This window comes from Agelaius tricolor, unplaced genomic scaffold (assembly GCF_023055355.1).
Source record: "Agelaius tricolor isolate 1412-34295 unplaced genomic scaffold, bAgeTri1.0.p SCAF_2, whole genome shotgun sequence".
NCBI classification, from domain to species: Eukaryota; Metazoa; Chordata; class Aves; order Passeriformes; family Icteridae; genus Agelaius; species Agelaius tricolor.
In genome coordinates this window covers 88,331,366-88,351,802 of record NW_027269262.1, presented here as the reverse complement: position 1 = coordinate 88,351,802, position 20,437 = coordinate 88,331,366, and the positions used below count along the sequence as shown (strand labels likewise).

General features: G+C 41.2%; 1 protein-coding gene across 1 annotated transcript in view; it reads left to right on the top strand.

Annotated features, from left to right (window-relative positions):
* The window catches only part of NDRG1 (N-myc downstream regulated 1), a 40,166-nt gene extending 19,976 nt beyond the window's left edge, over positions 1–20,190 (top strand). The window contains exons 4-16 of the mRNA XM_071421841.1: positions 3,383–3,488; positions 4,916–5,036; positions 7,677–7,739; positions 9,289–9,349; positions 9,809–9,895; positions 11,059–11,115; positions 12,063–12,166; positions 12,565–12,621; positions 13,416–13,467; positions 14,240–14,287; positions 15,818–15,853; positions 17,159–17,210; positions 18,359–20,190. Of these exons, the coding sequence (XP_071277942.1) occupies positions 3,383–3,488; positions 4,916–5,036; positions 7,677–7,739; positions 9,289–9,349; positions 9,809–9,895; positions 11,059–11,115; positions 12,063–12,166; positions 12,565–12,621; positions 13,416–13,467; positions 14,240–14,287; positions 15,818–15,853; positions 17,159–17,210; positions 18,359–18,624 (1,110 nt within the window). The 3' untranslated portion in view covers positions 18,625–20,190. The remainder of the gene's footprint in view (positions 1–3,382; positions 3,489–4,915; positions 5,037–7,676; positions 7,740–9,288; positions 9,350–9,808; positions 9,896–11,058; positions 11,116–12,062; positions 12,167–12,564; positions 12,622–13,415; positions 13,468–14,239; positions 14,288–15,817; positions 15,854–17,158; positions 17,211–18,358) is intronic.
* Positions 20,191–20,437: the final 247 nt, after the last annotated feature.

Here is a 20,437-nt window from a genome sequence, read left to right as displayed (position 1 = left end):
ACATATTGAAAGTATTTTTATGTGTGTGTTTAGTGCACTGAGACAAGACTGCACCTCTGTTAAAGTGAGAGATGTGAACAGATGGTGTGTTTGTCTTTATCCTTCTATCGGATTAGTGTACCTTGGATTTTTTTCCAAGATAGTGTTTTAATACAAATCAGTTGGTGAAGAGCCTCTTACTATAATGTTGATGTTGATTGGGATGTGCTGCCATCTGTTTTCAGTGCTCTGCATTTTGAAAACATCCATCCCTACATCACGTAGACAAATCTCTTGATCTTTAATAGGATCAATAGGGATGTGAAGTTGTTGATGTCCCCGAACAAACTGGTTTGAATTGATTGTTTTTTAGAACCTTGTGTGCATTTCCCATTAAGAATTTGTGCTACAGGAAAACAGCACAACCCTATTGAATTAGGGGAGTCTCACTGTGACAATAATGAGGAATTGAGCCAATTGTTGTTAAACTGACTGTGTTGTGCCACTTATTGGGAGCATGGTCACCTGTTGTCTCTGAGCTATTTTTAGTTGACACTGAGTTTGAACTAGATCCAGGTCTCCAGTTCCGGAGCAGTTCTCTGTGGCGGTCAGTGGGATGTACAGGTTCAAGGGTTTGGTTTTATCTACCGTGAACAGACTTTTTCTTTCATGCATGAAGGAGGTTGATCCTGAATCTTGAAAGTCCTCCCTGCAAAGAAAACAAGCCCTGGATTTTCACTGTTGTTACTGGAAAGCTCTAGCAATAAAATCTGATTATATGAAATGCCTATTAGTCTCTAACTGAGGAGAAAATAATTTCAATATTCCACACTCAGCAGGAGGTGTGTTACACAATAATGCTTACTCTCATTACAGTGCTGAGGTTGTCAAATTATTTTTTTTTTTTTAATTAGCTAAGCATAAGAAAGTAGAATGTGGAAAATATTAATTGCCATCATTATAAATTTGATGTATTATTAATTGCTATGTACTGGCACTGCAAATCTCTTTAGGACTATTGTATAATGAAGGTACCCAAATATATATTAATGATACAGACTGTTATTGGGGCCCTGAGCAATCTGATTTAGTGGGTGGCATCCCTGCCTACAGCAGGGAGTTGGAATTAGATGATGTTTAACATCCCCTCCAGCCCAAGCCTTTCTATAATTATATTTTAATAGTATATATTAATGAACCACCCAATGTATAATGTAAACACCATATTTTCCACCAAAAGCTGAACTTGGTGACATTAGTGTGGTGATGTAGGAATCCTGTAAACTAAATGTTGCTTATCTACTTTGGAAATACTAGATATCAAACATTTAAAAGGCCTTGGTTTTTTTTGTTCAGAATCATTGTGACTTATACTAATTTTTCATTCTTTTGCATTTACTGGAAACTTTAATCCTGGCATTTAGGAAAGAACTCAATTCTGCTTTAGTTTAGCATAAGTTTGGGATGTTTCAGGTAACAAAACATTAAATGAAGCTAAACTTCTCAAAATGTGATGGAAACAGCAGCAGAGGAAGGTCTGTGCTAAATCCCAGGTTACAAATTTGGCACTTTGTACATTGTGTGGCAAGGACTTAGTTCATCTTTGATGTCTGACCTCTGAGTACATTCTTCCCCTGGTCAAACCTGGCTCAAATCCTATTTAAGAGTGACATCCTCGTGATTTAGTCTGTTTTGGTTTCCCCAGCTGGGCATGATGGGAGTCATAAGCCTATGTAGGAGAGCAGCTTGTCTATATAACCCAGTTCCCTGCTGGGGCAAAATAAAAACCTGCCACCCGTCCTCTGTGTGACTCGCTGGATTTGTCACCCTGTTTTGCCTAAGGATGGTCCTAGATGTGGAAGATACAGCTTACCTGATAAGTAATGCAGTGAGTATGCAGAGGAATGAGTCTCTAAGGAGACAGAGAATCTGAAAATTAGAGTTTTGGAGTGTAGTTCAGAGAGCAGCGATGCTTAACTTATCCTGTGTGCAAGGGGGGATAGAGCTTGATTTACTGCCTCAGTTGTAACTTTAAACTGATGTAATTGTGTAATTAAAAGGAAAATAGATGAAATGTAGAATGGTGTTGCCTAGAATCCTTATTTGCAACAAAATCTGCAGTGCATTCCTTATATCGAATTAAGGAGCTGAGATTTAGATTGAATTATTACTTCAGATATTGGAACGTAACCAAACCTTTTAGAAAGGTTTTTGCAGAGGCTGTACACCTCTGATTTCTGCAGCATAGTTTTTGATAGATTTGAATTTAACTTGGACTTTGCCTCTGAGTGTTACTGCATGGAACAAGTCAAACAAGCCCTGCAGCAGCAGGCAGTGCACTGCACTGAATGCCATGGATCATATCTATGTCCTATGCTGTAAATAAAGATTCTGGGGAGATGCAAAGACTGGCTACTGCCTATGTAATTCCTTGATTGTTATGTGAGTGTAACCATACTGTAGATAAGTGTCAGAAATAACTGTTGGTTTGTGATTCCCTTGATACATGTTGGCAAAATACCAAATTGTTTATACCCATTTGAAGTGCAAGTGGAAAAGAAACAAAAAGCTGTTCCATCTTTTGTGTAAGTCACATCTGACTTAGAGATCCAAAAGATGGTGCACATGGGGACTTCGGGTTGTTAATGAAGGTGTCCTTGGCTTTAAGATCAGTAAGAGGTAGAAACTCCTGTTATGCCAAATAATAGCAGTTTACTTTTTAATGTTTTTTTTCTGCTAAGCATCAGAATAATGTTGTGGTTGTTTTGTTCTATTAGCAAACTTTACACAGTTGGGTTTATGCTCAGGTCTGTACATCACAAGCCATAAAACAAACACGTGGCTGCTGATTTTATTGGGGAGACTCCTGCAAGTAGTAGGAATGTAGGAATCCTGTAAACTAAATGTTGGCTTCACAGTGTAATAAATCCTTATGGCAGATAAGCATGTACAAGCTGCTTAATGCTGCTTTCTTTGGGGAATAGTGGCTATTTTCTCAGCTAGAGTTCTTTTTCCTAGAAATCAGAAATATTTTATCATGGTGATTTGTACTTCAGCAAATGTTGAGGGTCATAGTTGGAAGCTCTTGTTATTCAAGGTGTCACTACAACAAAACTGCTTTCTTTGTTTTCTTATTCTGCCTTTTAATGTGGTTAAAAACTGTTAAACTGTTCCCTCAGCATCTGGTTAGAGCTAGCAGCTTGAGTGCTTCTGTAATTGTCTGTGGACTGGAGAAGGTGAAAGTGAAATGTAAAATGTACCATGGGGCAGAATGGGGGGTGTCAGGGTGGGATTGCTGGGCAGACCCTGGCATGGGGCAGGAGCTGTGCTCGTGGTCCATCAGGCTCTGCTGCAGGAGCACTTGGACAATCCCTGACAATCCCTTGTTGTTGCTCCCTGGCAGGAGCAGGATGTGGAGACCGTGCACGGCTCCGTGCGGGTCACCATGTGCGGCACTCCCCGCGGGAACCGCCCGGCCATCCTCACCTACCACGACATCGGCCTCAACCGTAAGTGAGCTCTGCTTTCACCTGCTCGGCTCCTGGGACAGCTCTGCCAGAAAGCAGCAGTGCTCAGGGAACCCTCCCCAGGCCCTTGCTTCTTTCTGTGCCTTGGAAGCTGTTAGATGGCACCTAACTCTTACAGCAAGTGTAATTCTCAGATTTTTTTTATCCTTGCTCAGTAAATAATTGGAATGCTTTAAAAGGTCTCTGGTAGTTCACAGTGACTGTGTGTGAATGCTGTAAAAAATCTCAAGGGGAGGCTGATGGTGTATTGCCAACAGGACTGGAAAAAGAACTCTGCTGGGGCTTTGGGTCCTGTCTGATAAGCAGCCTTGTGCTGCTTGGGTTTTTATGAATTACATGTCAAGTCAGTATGAAATGACTGCTGGCTTTGTGTCCTTAGCCAGCATTAGGAAAAAAAAAAACTTCAAGTGCCTTTTATCTTATCTGTCATATGATGAGTTAATAGCCAGACCTGCCCTCGTGTGTTCTTTTGTCAGTCCTATTTGTTACACACAGTTCATGGTTTCTTAATCAGTTATCAATATTTAAAAACACCTGCTGATCCTTATAGGCTGGCTATTACAAGGGGGTGAATATTACTATTCAGACAAAAAAAAAAGCTTCATTCACTTCCAGGAAACACATTGCCATGGTGTTTCCTGGAAGTGTCTTTAATTTTGATTTACAGTGAATCAGCACAGAGAATCTGTAACTTAACTTTAAATTTACACCTTTTCCTCCCCAAAGTTGTTGTGGATTTGCATATTCTTCTAAATTTGATTTGAGCTAAAAGTATTTTATATTCTGGCCAGGTTTTGCATGTGTGTTTTCTGAGGACATTCAGAAACACACAGAGATTATTGAACCATTTTCTAGGCATCTCAGAGATGGTACTTTCCACACCAGAAGGAAAATGTGCTAATCCTCTCCCTGTATTAATATTGCTTAAAAATCAGAAATCAGATCACCTCAAGCCTTGGAGCCTACAGCACCGAGTATCCCAAAAAGATGCTTTTGTCTTGAGCTGCAGTAGTTGATCACATAATGTTTAACTTGTAATATTTGGTCAAAAGAACAAGTCACAATCTTAGCCTTGGATGTTTTTTCCCTCCATTTGTCTTGACACAATTAAAGAAAAAAAAAAGAAAATGGACAAGGAAATGGATAATTTAATTTAAAACAAAACCTGGGATAAATACCCTTGGCTAAATTTTGTTAGTATTTTAACTTTGCATAAGGAGTATGTTTTGAGGAATTAGGTGTACCAAGTAAATACTTCTAGTAGGTACAAAAATAAGATGGAAAACCTTAGCTGACATGATTGATTCAACTTCTCATTAACCTGCAGGATAGATTAATACATTATTTTTGTAGCTGCAAACTTAGTATTTCCTTCAGCATAATTATTTTATATTCTTTTCCTTCCCAAGATAAAACTTGTTTCAATCCTCTCTTCAACTTCGAGGATATGCAGGAAATCACCCAGCACTTTGCAGTCTGTCATGTGGATGCACCTGGTCAGCAGGATGGAGCACCATCTTTCCAGGCTGGGTGAGTTGTCAGGGAAACAGCCCATGCTTTCATAGTTACCCTCTTTTTGGAAAAAAGAGTCCTGAGCTGCAGTTTCATTAAAAAGTCCTTGCACCAAGCACAGTAGTTGGCTTTTGAACTTAAATCCTGACACTGTTTCTAAAGAAATGGAGTTTTGGGAGCTCTGTTTTGTTGTGCCAGTTCACAGCAGACTTGGTGGCTGCAATTTTGTGTTTTAGCTGTGCTAACTAGGCTGCTTGTAAAGCAGTTCCTTGACAGATATCTACATTTTGTCAATTTAAATATTGAGTTAGCTTGTTTTGTAATGACACCCTGAATATAAATACTGAATGAAAACTAAACAAGACAGGCATTAACTTCTACATCACCTCCCTCGCAAATCTGTGGTCTTTATGAAGTGGCAGCATGGTAGATGTTAAGTTGATAGCCCACCTGAAAATACAGGTTGTTGGGCAGTAAGAGGGTGATGATGACCCACACAGAAGGTTTTAGAGAGGACTTTTTTACTCCTGACTGTGCCATGTACAATGCTGTAGCTCTTGGAAACCTTATGGGCCATGAGCACTGCCATTGCCAAAATGTTTTACCTGTTTAGGGCAAGTGGGACAGGTTTACCTTGAGGTGCCCCTTGGACAAGAAGCAGCTTGGCTGAGGAAGGGAGCAGCCAACATGCCAAGGGGAGGGTACAAGGCCAGGAGCAGTTGTTCTGTAAGAACCACGTATTAAGGAGCTTATAAGTACCCTTACTGCATGAGCCAGTCTAGTTCCCTGCTTAATATTTAAGCTGGTCTGATGCTGCTGTTAGCTGCAATGGCCCAGTTGTCTGTCAGAGCAGCCTATAAAGCTATTTCAGTCACCCTGTCTTTGCATTTGTTTAAATCATGAGCTTTTAAGTGCCTTAGCCCTCGTGTCCTGAGTGAGTGTTAACACTTCTGAGTTGGCAGCTGCAGAGGGCAGCCATCCTGGTCTGGGGCTGGCAAAGACTTGATATAATCATGATGGGCATGTAAGAAGCTCTATTATCTCTACCTGCCCTTCAACTGGGAAACCAGCATTCCCAAATTAAGTCATAGAATCGTGGTTTGGTTTAGAAGGGAAACTTGCAGGTTACCTGGTCCAACCCCTCTGCAGTGAGCAGGGACAATTGATCAGATTGCTCAGAGCCTTGTCCAACCTGATCAGGAATGTTTGCAGGGATGGGGCACCCACTACCTCTCTGGGCAACCTGCTTCAGGGTTTACCACCCTCATTGTAAAAAACTTCTTCCTTAGATTAGACCTGTGCTGTGAGGAATCATGAGGAAGACTCCATGGATATCAGAAGGCTAAATAATTACTTTATTATACTTTATTATATTATTCTATACATCTAAAACTGAACCTGCCAAGCACTCAACCCTGTACACACTGCACTGAATCTCGTGACTGTCACCTGACACACACTCTTGGCCCTGCTAGGCCAAGGAAACAAAACACCAACACTTTGGGTAAACAATCTCCATATTGTATTCTACTTTTGCACAAACACAGGCACAGAAAATGATAAGAATTGTGTTTTCTTTCTCTGATGTTCAGAGAATGTGAAACCCAGAAATATTCTTGGGAAGAATTGTGCCTTGCTTTTCTGTGTGAAGATAAATGTGGGGCTACATTAGATCTACTTTAAATCTACCCTCTTTTAGTTTAAAACCATTACCCCTTTTCCTATCACAACTGGCCCTGCTGAAAGGTTTGTCCTCCTCTTTCTTATAGGTCTCCTTTAAGTTCTGAAAAGCTGCAATAAAGTCTCCCAGACCAAAGCTGTTGCAGTGACACACCAGCTTTTGTCACGTTAAGGTTTAATTTCCCAAAAAAGAAAATCTAAGAAAACAAAATGTTTTGCAGTCCTGGGTGGTTTTTGTTTGGGTATATGCTGGAGACTAAACTAGAGAATAATTAGGTATAACAGAGATTTAAATACATCCTAGGCAGATGTTTTCCAGCTCTACTCTGGATAGATTTTTTTCCGCATGCTACTCAGTTGAGATTTTGCTCAGAATCTCCTTCTCTCAAAGTTTTATTTCTGATTTGAGAAGACCAGGAGCATTAACAAACAGCTGTTTTTATTGAGCCTTCTTCATCAGCCTCATAGCCTTTCTTATGCCTTCATTTTCTTCATCAATATTAATGGAAAGCTATTCTCATTTATCCTATGGTAGTGTTTGTGTCCCTAAAAACATGCATGTAAGTTTTTTGCCAACTATCTAGAAGTCATTTCTGTGGTCTCTGATTATGCAATACTGGGAAAATTTTGTGGTGGACTAGAAATACAAACATAGTGAATGTGGTTGGAAACTCATCTCTCTTCTTCAAACTTTCTCATAATTTCTAAGTGTAAACTTTCCTTGGGAAAGATTCATTGTAGTCTGTTTTGTTCTTAGGCATCTATTGTCTTGTAACATATAGAATACATATATAGATTATGCTGATATTTCTGCAAAATTACTTGTGCTTGCTCCTGATTTAAATTCACTCATACACTCAGTGATCTCATGATGACCACATTTGGTACTAGCTCTACAGTGATCACTGTGCCTCTAAATTTGCCAGTGTACTCTGCTGGATGTGGTGTAGTAACTCCTCAAAAACATGCTCGTTTTAGGTATGTGTATCCCTCCATGGATCAGCTGGCTGAAATGATTCCTGGAATCCTGAAACAGTTTGGGTGAGTGCAGAATTGTTTACTTGTTTTTCTCATTCTCTCTATGTGGCTCACTGAAAGAGCAGGCATTTGTTTTAGCTTGGCAGTCTGGCATTTTGTTTGCTAGAAATACATTTGTGGTTCTTTTGGATTCCTCTCTTATAGATGGATTGCTTTTGCCTTGGTTTCTGAAAGAGCTTCTTTTTTGGCCCTTTTTGAAGTGTCTGGTTATTTTTAAACAGGAAGCAGCTTAGGAGAAATCCCATGAGCCTAATTCAGGGGCTTCCTCCAGTATTCTGTGTGCATAGCCCTCACAGGGGCAGGGCACAGACAATCTGTTCTTCCCACTGTAACAACCCACGTTTTCCTGTGTGGTTAAGCAGGGGGAAAAAAAAGGCAGCACTGTCCCATCTGAAGACATTTACTGTTTTGCTTCTGTGGCTTGAGTGTTCTAGGGGATCAGTCTGACCTCTCTGAGCATCTTCTACTACCAAGTGCAGATGCCAGGTCACCAGTGTTGAAAGACCTAGTGGCAGTGTCCCTGGGTAGTCCTGCCTTAAAGGTCAGCTTTAGCAGGAGCTTTATCTGAGAAAAGTTCATTTTCTGTGGAGCTCATGCTCCTGGCTCACAGTGGAGAGGGCAGGAGACACCTCCAAGGGGTTTTTAGAGCAAGCAGAGAAAACTTGTCATTCAGGGTTAGGCAGCTTTGGCAAACACAGGCTGGACCATCTCCCCAATTTAGACATTGCAGTTATAAGCAGCTCTTACAGTACTGTGGACCAGGTTACCTCACTACCTCTTTAGGGGATGTGTATCTTCTGAACTGCCTAATGCCAGTTCTGTTGCACTGCTCAAAAAAATGTGACCAATAACATCAGTACCTTGGAAACCAATGAAACTGGAGTGTATTTACAAAGTCTTGATTTAATATTGCTAATGAGAATTAAAACTATCCTCAGGTATTTTCCTAAAAGCATTGAATAACCTGTTTTTCTCAGTGGTTTTGTCTAGCCTTCCCTCCCATGTATTTTCTACGACCTTGAAGGTGATGCTTTAAATCTGATTTCAGTTAATGCAAATATTTGGTTTGTCTCTGCCCTGTTTGGTTATGAAGTTTAAACTTCATCACCCCAGTGACTGGATAGCAGGAGATGTTTCCCTGCCAGCCTCCTGTTAGAGAGGAATCAGTGCCCCAGTTGGATAGCTGTGATGGGGAAGGCAGGGCAAGCCTGGGGAGGGGGAGCTTTCCATTTAGGCTGCAGATTTCAGGTCTGTATCTTGTAAGTTTTTCTGGCAGAGAAGAATCATTTCCTCCCAGGATCAGAACAATGCTGTGGTTGCTCAGTGTATTTACTTAAAGATAAGTGAGGATAGCTGCTGCCCTGCAATGCAGGAGGACCAGGGTCCTGCAAATATCACTGGGGCCACTGACATTGCTGGGTGTGCACAGCCTGCCCAAGCTGGGCCCTCCCCTCTGCAGATACACACTGGCATGTGAAAGAGGAAGGCTACTGCTGTAACTTTATTTTCAGCACCCTTCCTCATTTGTCTCTTCTGTTTTATTGCTGTGCAGGCTGAAGACCATCATAGGAATGGGAACTGGAGCTGGTGCCTACATTTTAACCAGATTTGCTGTAAGTTTTGTGGAGCTTCCCTAAAGCCTCAAGCATGATTTCCCTTACACGTTGTTGTCCCCATAGCGTGCATGGAGAATTCCTGTTCTGCTGTGCCCAGTTAGGCATGCAGGCCAAGCTTTTAAGTGAAATACCACAATCTGCAGGATAGCTAATCCAGAAGACCTAGATTTTCCATTTTAAGGCCTGGGCTCTACCCAGTTAATTTGCAGAAGGTTTTTATAATGGGAGTTCTCTATTTAAACTGAGGGTGGAGAAAAAGTTAAATCCTAATGTTCTCCAGCTGCTCAGTTGAATCGCTTTAATGATTTTTTTTTCCCCATACATATGCTTCTTTTCTGCAAGATAAAACTAGACCTACCACTTTCTTCTCCATGACATAATTTGCTAATTTAAGTTTTTTGCTGACTGTTGAGCTTCAAAGGATATCTGACAAATCTTAGATCTTCTCTTTTGCAGTTAAACCATGCAGAGATGGTGGAGGGATTAGTTCTCATTAATGTAAACCCTTGTGCTGAAGGTTGGATGGACTGGGCAGCAACTAAGGTAAACATCTTTAAGTTAGAAAAATAAATTTTACTGAAAGCCTGTGGGACATGAGGAGTTTGGCCATCTTGTATGTCAGACATGGCTGCAGATACTAAACATCCTGGGCTAATTCCTTTTGGGTTTATTCTTCCATTGCAAAAAAGCTTCATACAGGGCTAGTGATAAAAATAGGTACTTTGAGAAAACAGATACATGTGGCACAGTGGGACAATTCCTAGCAGCTCATAACTGCTGGGGAGAACAGTTTACCTGGACATGGTAGTTTTGGAAACATCTTTCAAGAAAACATCAAGTGTAGTGTAGCATTCAGTGTTTTCTTGTCCATGGCTTTGTTTACCAACACAGCCCAAAATATGAAGCAGAGCATAGAAAAATGCCCAGAACAGCATCCTCCATTTTTCAGTCATTTGTGAGTTTTAGATGCCAAAAGGACTCAGAAAAAAGCATTGGCTACAGGTGGTTTGTACAACCAGAAGATGCTGACATAAAAGAAACTCCTAGGAGAAACTTACAGAGGCAGGATGTAACATTCTTTCAAGGCTTAGTTACTAAATATATTCCCAGATCAAACTTATCAAAATAAAGTGGTAGACAAACTTATTTAAATGAAATGTAGTAACTTTTCATTTTCTATGAAATGAACCTCCTGACCCATTTTGATTCTCACCCAGCACCTCAGTGCATTAAATTCTTCCATATCTGTGCCTCTGCATTCCACCTCTCAAGGGGAATATTGCTCACCTCAAGAGCACAACAGGTGCTTTATGTTCTTATGTCCTTCCAAAGCAGGAGTATTTACTGTGGGTTGTGAGCTTCTGGTCCCAGTTCCATTGCATTGTCAGGGAGGGGAGTGGGCAGTGGGGTTCAGTGACACCCACCAGGCTGGTTTGCTTGGTGCTCCTGCAGAGAGTGATTCCCTGTTCACCTCTGCCCCAGCAGTGTGTTCTCTGTACAGCTGCATTAGTGAAGGCATCTGATGAGAATGACTCCAGCTCCTGATGGTGTTCTAGTTGGATTGATGGGGGAAAATATCACTTCAGGGTATTCTGTATGTAGAGAGAGCAGAGAAACATCCATTGGTCTGTGTATGGGTAATTGGAAGGTGTCATTTGTTCAGGGGCTGTGGTAATAGCAGGTACTTAGGTGTTCTTGCTGTTCAGATTTCAGGTTGGACGAATGCTTTGCCAGACATGGTCATTTCACATCTATTTGGAAAGGTAATGTTCAAAAGATTCCTCTGATGTATTCAGTCATCTGTATTTACCTCCTGGGGCTGAGAGGAGTGCAGAAGCTTTCAGTCAAACAGCAAAAGATGAAGTTAAACTGAGATAGGATTCATATTTGTGTCCCCAGCATTTTGAGCAGTATTCTGCCATGGGGTTTTCTGTGTCCTGGGTACTCAAATGCATCTCAGTTGTAACAACTCTAATAGGGGCCAGCTCCTTGTCTAGGCAGCCAACACTTAAACACAAGTATAAGAGTTGTATATGCTCATGTTCTGAGCTGAAAAACCCCACAGATTTTTGTATATAATATGCCTGTAGCTCTGTGACAGCTGGTTATTGGTATTAACAGTGCTCTCCAGTGCAAGCCTCATGTAAAATGCTGGAGTGTTTTTGAGGCTACTATGCTGTGCTTGAAATTGTTAGTGAATGCAATGGAAAACTCCATTCCAGCAGAACAAGGAACTAATCTATAAAGACTTTAGAACCCAACTGTTTGAAAATGTTACTGATTGAAGTCCTCAAAGCTTAGTTATTTACTATTGTGAAATTGAGTTCCACATTGGACGTTTGTAAGCTTTCAACATCTGCTTTACCCTGGAAACATTTATTAGGCTTCTTACCCTGAATCTTCTTCTGTTTGTTTTAAAACCTCACACTTGTCTGGCTGTAACCATCTGCACTACAACATGTTTTGCAATTGTGAGATTTAAACGTTATGACATATTTGAGTTTTCAAGTGAAAATTGTGGTACTGCAATCAGAAGCCAGTATTAATTCTGGGTGACTTCACTGGGTGCTGGAAGCTGTCCCTTCCCTCAAGGTGCACTCCTGTTGTTCCTCTCATATCTATGAGTCTGATACACAACAACTACTGTGCCATGTCTTCAGATCCTTTCAGAAAATAGCCCCTGTTCTGAACAATTCTGTCTCCACTTTAGGAAGAGATTCACAGCAACCATGACCTGATCCATACTTACCGTCAGCATATCATTAATGATATGAATCAAACCAACCTTCATCTCTTTGTCAACTCTTACAACAGGTAAATACATTTACCTGATTTCTAACTGGAAATCTTTAAGAGGCTGGCCGGCTCTTTAGAGACAGTATTTCTTGTGTGATGGGATTACATGTGTTCCCCCAGTATGAAGTTCTGCTTAATAGTGCCTTTAGGGATCTCAGGTGGTTTGCTTATTGGAGAAGGACCTTGTGCATTTGTGGGGAACTGAACTACTGAACTACAACATTGATCCTTCAGTCTAAGTGTGGTTCTACATCAGTTATGGAGGCCACGACATATTAAGTTGTGATTAAATTAATATTAACTCAGATTAAATTAACATATGAGTCTCTGTGCTTTCTCTAAACTAGAAGAATATAGAAGTAACTATAAAATTCCAGTGTTTCAAAAGCTGTTGTCCTCTCTATTTTTTTTTTTAGTCGACGAGACCTAGAGATTGAGCGCCCTGTTCCTGGAGTGAATGTTGTCACCCTTCAGTAAGTACTTTATTTCAGAGCTTACTGCAGGTTAGGGACTACCATTAGGAAGAACTCCTCTCTTCAGACCTGGCAAACATATTAAAATTGAAAGTTAAGTAGCTCCTGTCACTGTGCATATAAAAAATCAACATACAAAGTACTTGAAAAGTTAGTACATTTAGATTCATGCAGAAATGTGTTATAGTTAATGGAAATTATAGCTCTGATGGCACTTGAGCTGTGCTAATACAACCAAGAAAGCCCAGCCTAAAACCATTAAGAAAACCAACGAAACAACAAAAAATTCCAGGAAGATAGAGCAGGAGTGAGAATGACTGACAGATAGATCATCTGGCTTTTGCTTATGCTCCAACTTGTGCAACATAAGTTGTCAAGTCCTTCCTAGCTCAGCTGCTGATGGTTATACACAGGACACTCTGTTCCTCTGACAATCTGGAGTTGGATGGACAGAGTCAAAAGCTGGAGCTCAGGGGTCTGGGGGGTGGTAGGCATGAGACTTTGATGCTGATACCCACATTCAATTTTTTGTAAAGCAAGGAAGGAATAAGAGCACTGGCAAGGGCTGATTTGCTGCCAGCTGGGGAAGAGAACAGGTTCTCAGGCAGGGAATCAGAGCATGTCACTAGATCTGCAGCTGATGCAGGATTTGCCATATCTTTAAGGTGCCTGGAATACAAACCAAATCATTTCACATGCTTAACTGTCTCACTCTTCCAGAGACACAAACGGAGCTCAGGGCAAGTCTGAGCTGGGTGGCAGAGATGACCCCTCTCATGTGTGCTTCTTTGCAGGTGTCCTGTCCTCCTGGTGGTCGGTGACAGCTCCCCAGCAGTGGATGCTGTGGTGGGTACCTTGAGCCATCTTTGCCACCCTGCTGAGGATGGGTGGGCAAGCCAAGGGGCTGCAAGAGGCCAGCAGAGCCCCTGCCACACTGCAGCCCTGCTGGCTGTCAGTCCAGCCCAGTGGCTCTCCTCTTCCAGACCACAGGAGAGCTGCCATTAATTCCATGCTGTTTGTCCCTTCTGCCTGTGCACTATTATTTAATAGCTACCATGTTAGGAACAATCACCACAGCAGTTCCAGTGAACCGCAAATATTTTCCTTTAGAGAGGAATCTGCTGCTGGTATTTTAACTTGCTGTGTGGTGCTGGAGCTGTGCCCTGGGTCACTCTGGAAGTGAAGAGCTTCTTTTTTGACCATTATAACTCTCCCCAGATGACTGGATGACTTCAAATGTTGTGCCTTAATGGGCATGCCCAGTCTGCTGGCCCGTGGCCACATGGCTACTCACCACTTGGGAGGCTACCAGATGACCCCAAATCACAAGATAAACAACACTTGTTGCCATTGAAGTCCCAGAAACAGATGGGAAAAAAAAATCTCCAGTTCCCAAGTATGGGTTTGTAATGTGGAGAAAATGCAGTTAAAAATGTGAGCTGACTTACTTGGGTTTAAAGATGTGTATATGTATACACAGAGTCTTCACACAGAATCATAAGACACTCAGTTTAGTCTGAGTTAAGCCAGAAAACAAGGTGTTGGATCTGTTTTCATACAAGAGTTCACACTTAAAATCTTGTGTGCAATGCCTTATGCTGCTTATTCTTTTCTGTAGGTTGAATGCAACTCAAAGCTGGACCCAACAAGGACCACACTTCTGAAGGTAATAACAAAAACTGTGCTTTTCAAAATAAACACTCCTCTCACATAAAACCAGTTGGATTAGCTAAATAAGCAGAACTAGAGTGATGTGTTGCAATACTGATAATACAGTGAGAATCCAGTTCTGATTTAAAAACACAGTTCCTTCAGGGTGTGAGAGTATTTTAGTGGGATAAACAAGACTAGGGGCTTTGTGTCAGAATTACAGCAGGGAATTTCTCAGCTCCTCAATTTTAGAATCGTAGAGATGAGAGTTGAAATGTTCAGTATTTCACATACCCATAATGAATTTGACTAGAGCTGGCAAAGCTGATCTTGAGATATCTTGAAAGGTTTGGAAAGCTGAGAGCAGAGTAGGAGTGCAAACCAGTTCATTCTGTTCCTGTGCTTGCCTCTCAGCAGTAGTATCAGGTGAATCAACAGCTAATCTATCAGCCACAGTTTGGTCAACCTGCCTTCTATGAGGGTACAGTCTAGGACATGTTACTGCTAATTTCCAGAAAAATTGATAAAATGCACTTAAAAACAGCAGAACATCATGCAGAGGCTTTGGCTGATATTTGGCATTCAGAGTATGAGTGCAATCTTCAGCTTGTAATGAAGTAATGATGAAATAATAGCATGTAAACAGTGAAACAAGTTTGGTCATGCTTTGCCAAGAGCTTCTACTTCATCTCTAGTGAACTAGTCAGTGAAAATTATAATAAATAAAAATATTTAATTTTTTTTTCCTCCTAACATTGAAGAGTTGTACTGCTGCCCTATAATGTGGGTGTGGCTGACACCCTAAGAAAGTTTGACACTGTCTCAGACCTTGTATCACTGGCCAGCCTTTGAACAGTCCAGGGATATGGCTGATCCTGCTGCAGGCCTGTTTCTCTGCTAACTAATCCTAGACAGGATTTGGGGTTTCCTGTAATTTACAACTCTACTGTTTTCAGCTTGTAGTGTTCCTTGGAACAGGACTGTTTTTGTTGGGTTGACTTGAGGGGTGGAGTGGCAGGAAAAATGAAATGCTCCAAAAATATTTCATGCACTCAAGATAGCTTTTCTCATTTGGCTTTCCCTGCTTCCCTTGGCAAGTCAGGCTGATGCTTGCCATCAGCAATCTCAGCAAATAATTTTTCCCCTTTTTTCTCTCACCTCTGAGCTTTAGGTGTTTGTTTTCCCTACCCTGTTTGTCATCCAGGTCAATACAGAGTCATGTTATTGGAATTCAGAGCTGAACTTGCAAGCAGGATTAATAGGCTGGTTTCTAAGAAACTGGTAATTGCTGCCCAGCAAAAAGCATTTGTAGCTCCAGCTGATGCTTTCCCTGAGCATCAAGAGCCTTTGTGGTTTTCTGGGGTGCAGTGGTAGCTTTATAAACATTTAACAGCTTGCTTTGATGCGTTCATCCACGTGTATGTTACTCACACAACAAAAGGAAGTGTTTTTCTGCCAGATAGCTAAAAAGGTCATTTCAATATATCCTGAGCACAAATGATTTCCTCTGGCATTGCTCTAACTGGCTGTTCTCATCCCATTTCAGATGGCTGACTGTGGTGGGCTCCCTCAAGTTTCCCAGGTAGGATTTGCTGTCGGAAATCCTACCAATCATGTTCTGCAGCAAATGGGTGTTTTCCTATAGGGTACTTGCTGTTCCCAAATGTCAGCCAAAAGGATGGTTATGATTTCATGAATAATGATGTCAGTTGGTCATCTGAGATTTCTTTTTTCTTTAAAGAGCAATGAAGCACAAAATTAAGATTGGGGGGGGATATTATTTTCACTGATCGTCTTAACCAAGGAAAGAACTGAGGTGGGAATGCAGAAGTATTATTTTATGTCTATTTACTAAGATAATGTGGATTAAGGCTTTAACCACTGACATTTTAACAGCATTCTTACTTGGACTATTTATAGTATACATCAGGAAAGTGGGAGACAGGAAATAACAATGCTAGGTTATTGCATACACTGGCTCAGCTTGACTGTGGATGAAGTGGAGTTTCTAGAACACATTTAGGCATAAGTTCCAAGCTGCTAATAAAGCCAGGCTGGCAAAGTTAAAATTTACCTATGCACTTGTATTGCTTCTCTTAAAGAGCTGTTTTGTAAATCAGCTTTGGAATGTGATCTAACATTTAAACAGATTTCCAAGAAATATAAAGTGATGTTTGTGAACTTCAGGAAAAGATAAATTTGTAATTGCCTGCAGCTGAATCCCTATACAGGCAGTGTGTGCTCCACCAGTGGGAACTGGGAAAAGGTTTTTTTAAAGCCACATGGTAGTATGTGCATTGCTTCTGTTATAGGGAGTTCATTCTTTGCAGTGGTTCAGAGAATTACACAAAAAATATTTTCATGTGAAATAACTGAGCCTGTAAAGCTTATGTGGCCACTGTTAGCAGAGGAGAAGAGCAGGGAGTGCCTCATTGCAAGAATGTTGGTTGTAGGCATTTGTGCTGCTGTATGCCTGGTGAGCTTTCTTGCCCTATACACATAATTATCAGCTCTGAATAGCTGAATTTTTTCTCTGCTGATTAGGAATTACTCAATTACCAGTCTAGTATGAACTGCCCTGTACATTTTGTGAGGCCAGTTGTTTTACTTTGGTTCACCTGCCTCAGTAACTGCTCAAGTTTTGAGCCAGGTTTGGACCATTTGTGTTCCCTGGATCTCAAATGTATGTATCCATTTTGTAAAATAATGGGGGGATGACTAGGGAGGGAAATGATGGAATTTTCTTACAAATGAAGTTTTCATGCAGTCATTAGAACCCAGAGAATATTTAATATGTCCCTCTTAAGATAGGGCATCTGTGGAATCTGTAACATTGTAATATAACCTGCTGAGCAATGCCTACGATAACTCTGCCTCTTTTTTGCAGCCTGCCAAGCTTGCTGAAGCTTTCAAATACTTTGTTCAGGGAATGGGATACAGTAAGTATTGGCTTTATTGAATGGCTGATCTTGCTACTGAAGTTAATTGGGCATTTAAGCACCCAGAGAGTCTCTGATCCCACGTGTCACTTTTTCCCTTTTGGAAATGCATTTGCAAGGGGAAAAAACACATGCTGTATCTGGGCAAAGGGTTTTCAAACCAAGTGATGTTATTAAATAGTAGAGAGCTTTGCAAACAGCTTATACCCACAAATACCTCTTTTACTTCGTCTCAATGTTTTTAAGGTTGGCTATTTGTAATAGTGTCCCCTCGTGGCATCAAAGGATGAGGTTCATCTACTGCACACAGCATTTAAAACCTCATTGGTTTCAAATGAGGTTTAAAACCTCATTTAAACTTCTTTGAGTTGTAGCTGTTTGTTTTTCATGTATTTGCTTCTGACTGCTGCTGTGAGGATGCACTATGAGCCTGGGCTGCCAGCAGGGGTTCAATATTGGAAAGTAATGGGAGGGCTGATGAGTCTCTTCAGTTTCCCCCTGGATTCTTCCAGCCACAGCAGTGTGCTCTAAAGTTTCTTGAATTCCTCCGCCCTGGCCATTAATTCCACTGTAGTAATTTGGTCTCCTTAACCACATGCTTGGAGCAGGGGAGCATGTGAAGGTACCCTGAAAAGTATCCATTCCACCATGAAGGCTCCTCCAAGGATGGTTAAGGCCAAGGGGAAAGCAAATGTGGTGGTGTTTGCAGGTATCCCAGGATGAGGGAAGAGATAAGAATCTTGACTCCATGTTTCAGAAGGCTGATTTATTATTTTATGATATATATTATATTAAAAGGAAACGATCTATTAAAACTATACTAAAAGAATAGAAGAAAGGATTCCATCAGAAGGCTGGCAAGGAAGGCAAAGGAATGATAATAAAATCTTGTGACTGACCAGAGAGTCTGAGACAGCTGGACTGTGATTGGCCATTAATTAAAAACAAGCACATGAGACCAATCACAGATGCACCTGTTGCATTCCACAGCAGCAGATAATCATTGTTTACATTTCGTTTCTGAGGCCTCTCAGCTTCTCAGGAGAAAAGATCCTAAGGAAAGGATTTTTCAGCAAATATGTCTGTGACAGGCAAGGGCTTCCTTCCACATCCATGCAGCAGGCACTAATGAAGGGCTCTTCTTGCAGTGCCCTCTGCCAGCATGACCAGGCTGATGCGGTCCCGCACGGCTTCTGGCTCCAGCGTCACCTCCTTGGAAGGACAGAGGAGCCGCTCCCACACCGGGGAAGGCACCAGGAGCCGCTCCCACACCGGGGAGGGAACGAGGAGCCGCTCCCACACCGGGGACGGCTCCAGGAACCGCTCCCACACGGACACGCGGATCGAGCTGACGCCCAACTCGGCGAGCAACGCGGAACAATCGAGCCCCAAGTCCATGGAAGTGTCCTGTTAGATGGCTCTGGGAGGTTCAAAACGGGTCACAGTGTGAAAAAGTAATGGATGCCCCCTGTGTATCACAAAAACATAACTGGTATTAATCTCTAGCTATTCTGTAGGATGAACTCTGTTCACCAGGGTCTGAGAGGGACCAAAGAAAAGAAGCATCTCATTTGCTCTATCGTTATTCTTGTGTCTCAGACAGCTGCTGCTATTGTGCCCTCCTTCAGTGGATGCCAAATTCTAAAGGATACTTGCCAAAAGCTGATGTGGTTGTAAACACTTCAGAGTCAAACCAGAATTGCTCAGTACCCTCCTTTAAAATCAAAGCTGTTACAGGGCCCTTTATCTCTTCTTCTCTTGAAGTAAACTGGCACAATTTGAGATGAGTTTCAAAGCGGGGGAGAAAAAAATAACTGTTAAGGATGACTTTAAGAAAAGGAAATGAAACAAATGTGTTATGGCCTCATGTTGAAGCTGGAGTTGAATTCATTGTATATAGCTTGACTTCAAATGATAGAGAAGTTAACGTATCGTGCATTTATAGGCCTTCTAATTCATTAGTATTCAAGCCTGTTTTCCTATGTACAATAATACTCTACTAAAATAGGCAATTTTAATGTGACTTTGAGATGAACTAAATCTTTAAGGTTTTTCATTTCACTTTTTTGAGATTTAGTTCCAGTCTTCCTTTCCTTCCCCCCTCCTAGACCCTAAAACCTGCTTAGCCAAATGAGGACAGGATTTAAATTTGGTAAGCAAGGTAGGATTTCCTGTTTGGGAACTTGGGCCAAAGGGTGTACCAAACTGCAGGAGTTGGTGTAGTTGTAACAAGTAGGGTAGCTGTACATGCGAGCTAAGCAGAATCAGCTTGATATTTCCTTCAGAAAGCTTCTTATCTTTGCAGTCCAGCACAATTGTCATAAATTTGGAGTTCTGTAAGCAGACAGATCCAGCTGTTCTTTGTCAGGAGAGATGAATAACTGTGGGGTGGGCATGTAATTAGATACTGTACATTCAACTGCCACTAATTACTAGATTTGAAACTGATGAGATTTCACTGGTGCTGAAAAGTGTATTCCATGAAGTGGTGGAGCAGCAACACTGTATGTCTGGAATGCAGTGTCTAATGACTTTGTAAATGTCGTGATCTGCTGGTTCTGCATCTTTGCATAGCCTCCTTGAGTTGCTTTCTTTGAAGCTAGTGGCTTGATACCTTTCTGCCACTCAGAATGTCACAGTTGGGTGTTCTTAAGTTTGTCCTTCCATAGCTAGTGGGACAGGATTTCCACAGCTCCAGTGCATACCTGCTGAATCGCAGTCCTCACACAGATGAAAAGCTCAAATGCTGAGCAGTTAAATAGCAAATGTTAATACTTTGGGATTGCTTGTTCAGAAGAACACCATCTAGGTTACTTTATATTGACTAACTTCAGCTCTTGTGTAGAATATCCATAACATTTTGTGGGAAGAACAGACAATTTCCAGAAAGAATAAAGCTATTGTGTAAAGTCTATCAAGAAAAGTTTCTTAATGAAGTATTTGTATTTATTTCAAAACAAATAAATTTGTAACTTTGCAATGTCTGGTGTCTTCATATTTTGCCAGGAGTACAATAATCTTTTTCAGTCCAAATATATTCTTGTCATCCCTTTATATAAATGAAGTCTTTCTGATTTTACTCAGATCTGTCATTCCCTGCTTTTATGCTCAGAGCTTTCCTTCCTCCAGCCTACTATTCTAATAAAACAGCACACACTTATTCAGCTTTTTTGCTGACTACTTTAGTACTAAAGGATATAGAAATGCAGAAAATTATTAAGCCATGA